This window comes from Ostrea edulis, chromosome 8, assembly GCF_947568905.1.
Source record: "Ostrea edulis chromosome 8, xbOstEdul1.1, whole genome shotgun sequence".
NCBI lineage: Eukaryota > Metazoa > Mollusca > Bivalvia > Ostreida > Ostreidae > Ostrea > Ostrea edulis.
This window is the reverse complement of record NC_079171.1, coordinates 38131614-38144612: the sequence shown is the minus strand read 5'-3', so window position 1 is coordinate 38144612 and position 12999 is coordinate 38131614. Positions and strand designations below refer to the sequence as shown.

General features: G+C 38.1%; 2 protein-coding genes across 3 annotated transcripts in view; one reads left to right on the top strand and one right to left on the bottom strand.

The window, feature by feature from the left end:
- The window catches only part of LOC125661565 (uncharacterized), a 28339-nt gene extending 21383 nt beyond the window's left edge, over nt 1-6956 (top strand). For both annotated transcript variants that reach the window (XM_048893612.2, XM_056146033.1), the window contains exons 6-7: nt 3361-3561; nt 6194-6956. In XM_048893612.2, the coding sequence (XP_048749569.1) occupies nt 3361-3561; nt 6194-6457 (465 nt within the window). In that variant the 3' untranslated portion in view covers nt 6458-6956. The remainder of the gene's footprint in view (nt 1-3360; nt 3562-6193) is intronic.
- Nucleotides 6957-8991: 2035 nt separating this feature from the next.
- LOC125661574 (fibronectin-like) overlaps nt 8992-12999 on the bottom strand; it is a 36794-nt gene continuing 32786 nt past the window's right edge. The window contains exons 24-27 of the mRNA XM_056146032.1: nt 12457-12582; nt 12162-12239; nt 11262-11348; nt 8992-10709 (exon numbers count right to left, since the gene is read on the bottom strand). Coding sequence (XP_056002007.1) covers nt 10684-10709; nt 11262-11348; nt 12162-12239; nt 12457-12582 — 317 coding nt within the window. The 3' untranslated portion in view covers nt 8992-10683. The remainder of the gene's footprint in view (nt 10710-11261; nt 11349-12161; nt 12240-12456; nt 12583-12999) is intronic.

Sequence of the window (12999 nt, the reverse complement as noted above, 5' to 3'; positions counted from 1 at the left end):
CATAAAAGTTTTACATACAAATTTATAGGAAAAATCTTTTAAAATCAACTTCTCAAGAACCACTGAGCCAGAAAAGCTGAGATTTATATGAAAGCTTCCTGATATAGTGCAGATTATAAATTGCTAAGATCATGGCCCCCCGGGGGTCGGATGGGGCCACAATAGGGGGTCAAAGTTTTACATACAAATATATAGGAAAAATCTTCTTCCCAGAACCACTAAGCCAGAAAAGCTGAGATTTATATGAAAGCTTTCTGATATAGTGCAGATTCAGGTTTGTTGAAATCATGCCCCCCTGGAGTAGGATGGGGCCACAATAGGGGATCAAAGTTTTACATACAAATATATAGGGAAAATCTTTAAAAATCTTCTTCTCAAGAACCATTGGGCCAAAGAAGTTCATATTTACATGAAAGCTTTCTGACATAGAGTAGATTCAAGTTTGCAAAAACCATGGCCTCCAGGGGTAGGTTTGGGGCCATAATAGGGACTACGGTTTTACATGCAAATAGATATGGAAAATCTTCTGATATGGACCAAGGTGACTCAGGTGAGCGATGTGGCCCATGGGCCTCTTTTTTTTTATATAGTGCAGATTCAGGTTTGTTAAAATCATGGACCCCGGGGGACTGGATGGGGCCTCAAAGTTTTACATACAAATTTATAGGAAAAATCTTTTAAAATCTTTTTCTCAAGAACCACTGAGTCAGAAAAGCTGAGGTTTATATGAAAGCTTCCTGATGTAGTGCAGATTATAAATTGTTAAGATCATGGCCCCCGGGGGTCGGATGGGGCCACAATAGGGGATCAAAGTTTTACATACAAATATATAGGAAAAATCTTTTTCCCAAGAACCACTGAGCCAGAAAAGCTGAAATTTATATGAAAGCTTCCTGATATAGTACAGATTCTAAATTGTTAAAATTATGGCCCCCGGGGATCGGATGGGGCCACAATAGGGGGTCAAAGTTTTTTTTTCTTTTTCTTTTTTTTTTTCGTTGTTTTGTTTGTTTGGTTTTTTGTTGGTTTTTTTGTTGGTTTTTTTTTTTGAGATAGTGCAGATTCAAGTTTGTTAAAATCATGGACCCTGGGGGATTGGATGGAGCCTCAAGGGGGCATCAAAGTTTTACATACAAATTTATAGGAAAAATCTTTACAAATCTTCTTCCCAGAACCACTAAGCCAGAAAAGCTGAGATTTATTTGAAAGCTTTCTGATATACGGTAGTGCAGATTCAGGTTGTTAAAATCATGCCCCCCTGGGGTAGGATGGGGCCACAATAGGGGATCAAAGTTTTACATACAAATATATAGGGAAAATCTTTAAAAATCTTCTTCTCAAGAACCATTGGGCCAAAGAAGTTCATATTTACATGAAAGCTTTCTGACATAGTGTAGATTCAAGTTTGCAAAAACCATGGCCTCCAGGGGTAGGTTTGGGGCCATAATAGGGACTACGGTTTTACATGCAAATAGATATGGAAAATCTTCTGATATGGACCAAGGTGAGCGATGTGACCCATGGGCCTCTTGTTTTTTCAACAGATGCGTATCATTTAACAGTTTAATGCCAGATGGATATCAATGTATGCTATTTTTACATACGAATTCCAGGTCAAGTTTTAATTTCAAACAGAAATATACCCAACTTCTTCAACATTTACGTCTGTAAGAACGTGAGAAATTAAGAAAACCATATAGATCTATTAGACTATTTTCTTCACGTGGCTTTTCTCGTAGCTATACCGGAAATGTAAACAAGAAGTGTAAATACCAGAGTCAGACATGAAAATTTTCCAGAAATCGCAAGTTTCACAAAATAAAAAAATTCGGGGAGGGTAAATTTTGAGGGGCGGGCGGGTGGGGATAATAATCTATCAATTAAGTTGAATACTCAAGTTACGAGTTACCCAAAAGTTATTTCCCTTTGTCGAACTCTTTTGCATTTTATGACGTATGGTGGGTACACAATGTATACATTATATTGTAGACTGGCATTGTACATAACGATTACGTACGATTAATGTAATAAAAGTGTAACTTTTGTTTATATTAATCACTGGTATGCATATTCTGGCCATATCAAGCATAATTTGTTTGAATGAGATCATCAAATTGGCTACTGAATCATTATTCTTTTCCTCTTCTACATGAGTGACGCTTTTATCAAAGAAAGATGGCAATTAACAATAGTTGTTTGAGCCATTTTGTTATCCAATACTCATAAACTCACTAAAGTTGCCTTTTCCCTGAGATAGGATGGTCTCAGAAACTCTGGATATCATCTTTTAAGAAATAATACAACGATAGTAATTAGCAAATGTACCCACTGTCATCATATTTTACGTCATAATTTACGGAAGAGTTCGACAAAGGGAAATAACTCTTGGGGAACTCGGAACTTCCGTATTGGCCTTTCTTGTAATCCTTCATAGTTCTAGAGTTTTCACATTTTCGATCTCTCCAGAATCACGTCACCAATTTTAACCAAACTTAGCACAAAGCATCCTCGAGTTAAGAGGAATCAAATTTGTTCAAATTGAGGATCATACCGAAATCCAAGGGGAGATAAGAGATTGTGATAATAGGAAAAGAGGATATAATTCATAGATAGTGAAAATAGGGAGTGTTTTTTTTTAAAATCTTCTCAGGGCTTACTAAATCGGAAGCCCCGTTAGAATAGGTCCTCAGTACCCCTTGCTTGTTCTAAGAGACGATTATAATAATTCCTGAGAGACGTCCTTCAGATGAGACTGCAAAAACGGAGTTCGCATGATACAACAGGCGTGGCACAATAAAATTCTCTACCGGGACATTAAACAATATACAATCAATTTGTATAGTGATATCTATGATAGATAAATCCTTTATATTAATTAGTATGCAAACATCCTCATATAGTGTAGATTAATTGTAAGCATACATCGTTAGGTAGGGTATATTAATTACTGTGCAAACATCCTCAAGTAGTGTATATTCAAGTTTGTTCTCACCATGACCCCTGTTGGAAGACTGGCACCATCAGGGTCCATGTTATTATTTATTGATACATTTACCAGCATGATGCACTTATATCATTTCTATAATAAATATGTGAATATAGTTCAAGCGATTACAGAGTTTCTCTAAACGGGGAATCTTTGAAAACAAATACCCAGTAAACACTAATAATTTGATCAACTTCACTTAATTCATTTTGTAATGTTGCATTGTTTACATGTTTTCCATATTTATTCACATTTTGTACAGAAATATTTGAAAACAGAGGTTCGATTTGTCTGTAGCGAGTGTCATTATATGTCTGTGCCCCTGTAATCCAAGCTAAAAGTATATCTTAACATCTGACTTTTACACTTGGCAGCACATGAAGAACTACTCCATCCTGTTCCAGCGGGTGTCTTCCTGGTTAAAGCCGGCAGGGAGATTGTTTATTCAGGTGTTGTGCCACAGATACTTCCCCTATGCTTTTGACACTAAGCCTGGCTCAGACACAGAATGGATGGCGAAAAACTTCTTCACCGGGGGTACAATGCCTTCTGTAGATCTCTTCCACTACTTTCAGGTACATATAGTAAAAATTATCAGTTGGGGGGTATTTATAGTAGGGTAAATGGATTCATAATTCCTTTATTCGACAAAAGATGGTGATACAACAAAAGATGTACTAGTAGTTGTGTTTGTGGTTAGTGCTTCTCGGATGTTTTCAAAAATGAAACTCAATGAGCACACTCATCATGTTCAATAGATGGGATGACAGGGAGAATAAGGGGAGAATGAAGGTAGGAAAATAGAGAGAGGAATGGGAGGAGGGAGGAGTGAGAGTAGAGGGAGGGGCATAAGGAAGTGGAGAGAGGGAGGGGCATAAGGAAGTAGAGAAAGGGAGGGACATAAGGAAGTGGATAGAGGAGGGACATAAGGAAGTGGAGAGAGGGAGGGGCATAAGGAAGTGGAGAGAGGGGGGACATAAGGAAGTGAAGAGAGGGAGGGGCATAAGGAAGTAGAGAGAGGGAGGGACATAAGGAAGTGGAGAGAGGGAGGGGCATAAGGAAGTGGAGAGAGGGAGGGACATAAGGAAGTGGAGAGAGGGAGGGGCATAAGGAAGTGGAGAGAGGGAGGGGCATAAGGAAGTGGAGAGAGGGGGGACATAAGAAAATGAAGAGAGGGAGGGGCATAAGGAAGTGGAGAGAGGGAGGGACATAAGGAAGTGAAGAGAGGGAGGGACATAAGGAAGTGGAGAGAGGGAGGGGCATAAGGAAGTGGAGAGAGGGAGGAACGTAAGGAAATGAAGAGAAGGAGGGACATACGGAAGTGGAGAGAGGGGGGGACAGAAGGAAATGAAGAGAGGGAGGGACATAAGGAAGTGGAGAGTTACACCTCCATGTCTATTTTCTCACCTTAACATATGCAGGTGTACTGCATTCTGTTTTTCACAACCTGGAACCAAACTAACAACTCACCAATAGTTTAGAAATGTTTGTAACTACTGATGTTTTTTAGTCACTATTGTTTATTGTTCTATTTGTACCAACAGATAGCTTTGGTGAATGACATAAGCATGTACAAGTTCGGGGGGGGGGGGGGGGGGGGGTCCCTTTGAGGCACTTGTTATGCAGTATAAACAGCTCACAGCTTATTTTTACAAGTTTAATTTTACAAGTACATACAACCGTGTTTATAAAATCTGTAGTGGCTTTGGAATTCTTAATCATGTTTTTGTGCAAAACATTTTCCTACCAAATTTCACGTTGTGTACAGCAATGTTGTGATTAGTGCACATCTTTGACATTCTGGTCATGGTAGCACAGTGGTCAAGACGCTGACTTCAAAACTAGTAGACATGGGTTCGATTCGAGATATTAGTGCCATATCCAATCAAAGATGACCTTTAGTTGAAGTGCCACACATTTTGAGCAATGCACGACATTCAAGGTCATACTAGTAAGGGTACTCTATCATGTGTATTGTGACATTGAACCAGCATTTTTAAAGTTACAGTGCTCCCTCAATATAACAACACCAACACCCCCCACCCTGTTATAACACCACCCCCCGATTATTGCTGGAAAATCCTAAAGAACAGAAATCTCCTGGTGTTAACACCCCCATTATACTGTGAACAAAGCATAATGCCTCATGCCACTAACAAATAGTCAAATGTTATAAGGTTTACCCTTGATAATGATCCCAATTACCTAACACCCATCAGTAATCACACCTGCACTTTGATAGCAGTGTGGTGAAGTGTGACAGTCTGGACAAGGTATTCAGGTTGTCAGGTAAATACAAATAATTGCTGAATTAAACTCCAAATTATCTAAACTATGGTTATACATGTATGGAATGGAGCCGAAATGAATTTACAGAATTTAATTTCTTTTGACTGCTAAGTGAATTGTCTGTAATGGTAAATTTGTTATATTGCAACCCTCGTTTTATTGCTCAAGTTGGTTTTGAACAAAAGTTGGCAATACATTAAAGGGACTGATTCACGATTTTACCCAAAATTTTGTTTTTCATTTTTAATGAACAAAATCTACTGTCTAATGTGTTTGAAAGATTTCACATGAAAATTAAGGTTATACATCATCACAGAAGCTCATTTTAGAGAGTTTATTATTTGTTTTGTAAACAAAGATTGCGGTATACTATTGTTTACGAAATTTTCAAAAGAAATGGATATCGATCAAAGTATTATCTTTCATATTTCAAGCATTTTGAGGTGAAATGTGTCATCTTAAAGTTAAAATTTGTGACTATGCAAAATTAAGATGCATTATATTAAAAAATCAATATTTCACTTGTTTGTTTGTTTACGTAAAAAGACTCGAGTCTTTGTTTACATAACACATATTTAAGGCTAAAATATTACATTTATTCTTGCATTCAGAAGGTCAAAATTTTGGCTGTCAACATTAAATGAGTTATATTTCTAATGTTTAACATCAAAAATGAAAAATATTTTTATCAAAAATTGTGAACCAGTCCCTTTAAGGGAGCACTGTATATCTAAAAGACCTGCATCTTTCACTTCAAATGGCAGGCGAGTGGCAAAGGAACATTCACTGTCTATGCAGTGCTGGGATTGAGATTTGAACCTTGGACCTATCGATTGTAAAGAAAACACCCTAAGCACTTGCCTACCCTGAGATTTTGTCATTTTTCTGAACTGTGTTTTTTTTTTTTTTTTTTGATAGAGAGATGTTTTACTAGTAGGTGAATGGCTTGTAAATGGTGGAAATTACAGCAAGACGCTGGAGGCGTGGCTAGTTGCCATGGATACGAACAAAGACAAAGTGAAGAGGATATTCCAGCAGACGTACGGGCAGGACGCGGACAAACAGATTTTTAACTGGAGGCTGTTTTTTATTTTCTGTTCCGAGGTGTTTGGTTACAGTGGGGGAAATGAATGGCATATTGCTCAGTATCTGTTCCAAAAGCAGCTCAACAGTGCCTTATAGAAACCGTGTGTCACATATCATTATGAACTGGTCAGACTATTTGATTGTGATTAACAGTGCTTTATAGAGGCTGTGTATAACATATACTTAATATGAACTGGTCAGACTATTTGATTGTGATGAACAGTGCTTTATAGAGGCTGTGTATAACATATACTTAATATGAACTGGTCAGACTGTTTGATTGTGATGAACAGTGCTTTATAGAGGCTGTGTATAACATATACTTAATATGAACTGGTCAGCATGTTTTACTGTGATTAACAAACAGTGCCTTACAGAGACTGTGTATAACAATTATGAACTGGTCAGTATGTTTAATGTCCTCAGCAGCGCCTTATAGAAACTGTATGACATATCATTAATATTATGAACTGTAAAGAACTTATTTCTGGTCAGCATGATTTATTGTTGGTATTGACAATGAAAGGTTATCAGTTTTCTTTTTTAAACTGTTATATTTATGGTATGTATGAAATATATTACAAAAACATTGAAAGAGTGGATTTTTTTATATATTATATAATCTGGTTTATTTTCAAGACTATGCCATTTAAGATTTTAATTACTTTAGAAAAGATTGTATTTGATAAGGAAATTTGTCTCCTTGAGGCTTTTTATTGAAGTCATTGTTAAACAGCCTGAAACGTTTTGTCCTTGATACTTTAGATAGCATTACTCTACAGCTTAATCCTGGAAGAGGATGTAAATTTCATATCAAAATTATGTTATTATACCCCCCGCAACAAGTTGTGGGGGGGGGTATACTGGAATCGGGTTGTCCGTCCGTCCGTCCGTCCGTCCGTCCGTCTGTAGACGCAATGGTTTCCGGACTCTAAAGCATTATCCTTTCCACCTACCGTCACCATATCATACATATGGGCTACCCATGGGATGAAGATGTTCCCTATCGATTTTGGGGTCAAAAGGTCAAAGGTCAAGCGCACTGGACATCGAAGAAGCAATATGGTTTCCGGGCTCTAAAGCGTTATCCTTTCCACCTGCAGTCACCATATCATACATATGGACTACCCATGGGATGAAGATGTTCCCTATCGATTTTGGGGTCAAAAGGTCAAAGGTCAAGTGCACTGGACATCGAAGTAGCAATATGGTTTCCGGGCTCTAAAGCCTTATCCTTTCCACCTGCAGTCACCATATCATACATATGGACTACCCATGGGATGAAGATGTTCCCTATCGATTTTGGGGTCAAAAGGTCAAAGGTCATGCGCACTGGACATCGAAGTAGCAATATGGTTTCCAGGCTCTAAAGCGTTATCCTTTCCACCTACAGTCACCATATCATACATATGGACTACCCATGGGATGAAGATGTTCCCTATTGATTTTGGGGTCAAAAGGTCAAAGGTCAAGGGCACTGGACATCGAAGTAGCAATATGGTTTCCGGGCTCTAAAGCGTTATCCTTTCCACCTACAGTCACCATATCATACATATGGACTACCCATGGGATGAAGATGTTCCCTATCGATTTTGGGGTCAAAAGGTCAAAGGTCACGCGCACTGGACATCGAAGTAGCAATATGGTTCGGTTTGTCATGCCATTTGTTTTTTACACTCAGAAAAGAGGTAGTTTATACCTATTACCAACACCCTTTGGGAGATTGGGGTAAGCGGGGGGTATTCTTAGTGAGCATTGCTCACAGTACCTCTTGTTTTTCATAAGAGTTGGAAATACCATGAGCACGAATTGTGCTCCTTTGTCAGCTGACCTGTTTCTGGATCCTTATGTGGCAGAATTTATTCAAAAAAATTCTCTTGCTGTGGCCTTCAACTCAATATTTAGATATATTGACAATGTTTTATCTATTAACAATAATCACTTTCATTCATATATCGATTTGATGTCTCACAGTGAACTTGAAATAGAAGACACCACAGAGTCTTCCACACACCCCAAACAAAGTAGAAAAAAATGTTTCAGAACATGTGTCCCCCCCCCCCCCCCCCCCATCTCCCATGATGCAAAATTGAACAGCGTTATACAAATGTAGCATTTAATTGAGAGTAGTACCAAAACAATTCAAGATATTGAGCAGACAACATCTTCCTATATCTAGAATGAATTGACCCTTGACCATGTGACCTTAAAATCAATAGGGTCATCTACTCCTGAGGATGCACCAGTGTCAGTCAAGCAAATGATTCTTAAAATATAGGAGACAATATATTACTATCATGTCCAGATTAATTGATGTTTTCCGTCACACTTAACAATTTTTCAGTTATCTTGTGGCGCCCAGTTTTATTGATGGAAGAGAGAACCCAGATACAATGTACCTGGGAAGAGACCACCGACCTTCCGAAAGTAAACTGGGAAACTTTATCACTTACCGGCGCAAGTGGGATTCGAACCCGCGCCAACAGAGGTGAGAGGCCGTGTGATTTTGAGCGCGATGCTCTAACCACTCGGCCACGGAGGCCCCCCCAGATTGACCTTTGGTCATGTGACCTTAATGTCAATAGAGGTCATACTCCTCATGATGTACCAGTATACCAAGTCTGAAGTTTGTCAAGCAAAGGGTTGTCAAAATATTGAGTAGACAGTATCTTCCATTGTCCAGAGTAGATTGACCATGTGACCTCAATATCAGCATACTAAGTTTGATGTGTGTTACGGAATGTGTTCTCACCGTTAAAGCCTTCATCTGTTTTAATCTGAAGTAATGACAGATTGATTGATTGTATATTGTTTAACATCACTCTCGAGAATATTTCGCTCATATGGAGACGTCACCATTGCCGGCGAAGGGCTGCAAAATTTAGGCTTATGCTTGTTGCTTACGGCATTTGAGCAGGCAAGGATCTTTATCATGCCACACTTACTGTGACACAGGGCCTCAGTTTTCGTTTTCTCATTCGAAGGAATGCCCCATTTAATCGCCTCTTACGACAAGGAAGGGGGTATTGAGGACCTATTCTAACCCGGATCTCCACGGGACCGAAAGTAATGAACATGTCCCTTGTTTGGTCAAAGAGTAATAAACACAAGGCATATTGATCGTACACAGAGTTATTTATAACATGATAAAATAGGTGATTGTCATCATAATTATTACACACAAAAATAATTGTGAAGAACATTGTCTCTGAATGATCATTACAACATGTAAATGAAGAGAAGAAGTGAAATGAATTGACTAATACATGCTTTTGATTTAAAAAAATTATATATATATATATATATATATATATATATAATCCAAATAGAAAGAGTTGATATCACACAGTCAAAATAATTCAATAAAAGAGCAGGAAAATATATATGTATAAGCAAGGTATCGACCATTGTCCACAGTTTTGGACTGTATTATGAGAAGTGACCTTTGATGACTTTGACGGAGGTGAAGACACACTACTGGGCGAAGTAGTATATAAAACTTTCTTTAAATATATCATCTCGGAAACAAAAATTGCGAATTTTCTCAATGGCTTACTGTAAACGAACTTTTTGTCGTGAACGAGATATTTTCGCTAGAATATCGAGGACCTAATCATCGCAAATATTTCTCGCCGCGAACCAGTTCATTAATATCTCTTGTATTTGTTTGAGATAATCTAAGTCGTGAAAATTAGTCGCCGTGAACTAGTTCATCACTGGTAGAGCGCGAAATAAAGTAGTCGTGAATACAAGCTGGTTAACAGTATATTACTGAATGATGTGGAGACACACATGTTGTTCCATACAGTTCTGTGTGATAGTCCTCAGTCTGTGGGAAGGGTATAGCTAGACAATACATCTCTACTTTTGACCACATAAATTTGACTGGTTATAATATAGAACATGCTGTTTAAATTGTCAAGAATGTGCATATAACATGACCAGACGATGACCTTGAAATTTTCCATCTGACCTTATCTAAAGGTTATCAACACACCCTTAGGCCACAAGCAAACTTTGTGTAAAATATTTAAACATCTGCCGTCTCATCGTTACAGAATATATGATCAGAACAGGGTTGCAAAGGATGGATGGAGAGATGGGTGAATAATCAGAATGATTTCTTTTTTGTGGGGGTATTTAGTGTATGCATGACTGTCCAAACGGTGTCTCAAGTAACAATACTGCTATAAGTTTATTGTACAGTATGTAAGATGTTTATGACGTAAGATATGACCTAAATATTAAATGAACTGATAGTTGTAACAAAGATGATCTATGGGGTACTGTTTTCATCGTTGAACTGATGGTAGTGATCAAAATCATGTTGTTTTCTGTTCTTGGGGATCTAAAACAGATTAAAATGATATGAATACATAGTAATATACATGTATAATAATTTTGATGTAGTAAATATAATAATCTTTATATTGTAGTAAATGTAATAATTTTGATACAGTAGTAATTTTGATATTGTAGGAAATAGAAGATTTTGATTACAGCGTGGATTATCATTTAATATTTGCATGCATTATTTGTAAAATGAAATGTTTAGGGTAAAACGGAGTGAATATATATAAACATTGCTAAAAATACAGTGAAATGTAAATATACTTACCTGAAGTTACCCTGGTTACTGATGGGGTGATTTATTTAGCCCTGTAACAGACCTACTCAGGGGGGGGGGGGGGGGGGGGGGGGGGGTGGGGGGGGGGGGTCCAGTAATTTTCCAAAGGGGGATTCTACCATTAATTTTGGTTTTCAAAAAGGGATTCAGCCCTCAAAATATGTTATCTAAATTTATTTTCACCTATTTTGGCAACATTTTCTGGCAAATGGGGTGGGGACAATCCCTAGACCCCCAGCCCCCTTTGGATCCGCCACTGCTACTTACTCTTACCTAATGTTGAAGCATAAACGATTGACTTGGCGCTTTTTCCGTGCTCGTTGAACATGGCCAGGGAGATGATATATTGTGTTCCTGGTTCTGTAAAATCCAGAACGGTAAAATAATGTATCACAAAATGAAAGAAGAAGAACTTAGCAACTGACATACAGTATAGTTCATAGGAAAATCAGCACATAAAAAAACCCATACCGAATGAATCTGTAATTACAGTGAAGTGATTGTCATTCCCTTTACTTTTAAAGCATATAAGGAACTTAATGAGTATAATGAATCAAAATTGTTAATCCCCAGCATTTTGCTATAAGCGTGTTTTTGATGAACTTAACTTACCAGTTTTAAGTTGTAAAAGTTATCGTCAGTATTATGGATACTATTTATTGTCAATAATAAGTATTGTGAATAATAAGTATTCATTCAAAATATGCTTTGACACAGGCCTTAAGATTTTAATCAAAATGCTTGGGGATCCGGGTTTGACTAGGTCCTCAGTATCCCGTGTTTGTTGTAAGAGGCGACTAAATGAGCTGGTCCATCGGATGAGACCGCAAACATTGAGGCCTTGTGTCACAGCACGGGTGGCAAGACAAAGATCCCTCCCTGCTTTAAGACAATAAGCGCCGAGCATAGGCCAAAATTTTGCAGCCCTTGACCGGCAATGGTGACGTCTCCATATGAGTGAAAAACTTTCGGGTGAGACGTTAAATAATATACAATCAATCAATCAAATGACAGGCGCAATATAGTGTACAATCACCCAGTTTACGGTGATATATCATAAGCAAAAGAATTTACAGTGAATTAAAACACCTGTATAGCGAATGCATGACACTTCGCTGTAAGCGTGAATTCATTTTTAAAGTGTTCAATGTAACATTGTTCTACTGCATTTACCCAATTTTGTGACTCTAAAACTCCTCTGACTTGCGGGTATGAACTCCTGGTTTTCATTTGATTCTTTGATGCCAAATCCTAACAGAAACAATGAAAACACACAATGAGTGACAGGGAACTTAATCTTAACAATACACCCAATAAAAATAAAAGAAACGAAAGTGATGGCAGAGTAGCCGAAACTATTGTCAGAATACAATACCTGAAGTGAACATATCAGAATACAATACCAGAGGCGCACATTTAATTGGAACTTAATCAGCCTCGTTTGGGGATTATTCTTACAGATACATACCCAGGATGAATCCGACGATCACGTGGAGGTAATCTTTGAGGGGTGGTTTCCAGTTCACATCCAGGAAGTCCGGCCCTGAGAACACGGAAGTGATGCTAGGTGTTGGCAGTGCGTGGATTGTGTCCTCTGAAATCATGCATGAAAAGGTGATGATTACGAACAGCGACCACTTTGTTAACTCCTTTAAAAGGAATACAAGATAGAGAGTTTGGCAAACAATGACTCCTGAGTATACCAGAGGTGAGATCAGGAACATAGGAGTAAGCATCCCCTGTCAACTAGTCACACCAGCCGTGAGCCCTATATCTTGGTCAGGTAAACGGAGTAATCCGTAGTCAAGTCAGTGTGCCTAGAACGGCCTAGCTATCGGTATGAACACGTCAAACAGCATTTGACCCAATGAAAGGTTGTATTGGCAAATATATCGTTATAACGACCATAACATTTGCGAAATATTGACTTAAAACGAGATTGTTGAAACCCCTGTAACATCACTTGTTTGTCAGTAGCCTGCCTTGATTTGAAAACTGATCATATGCAGAA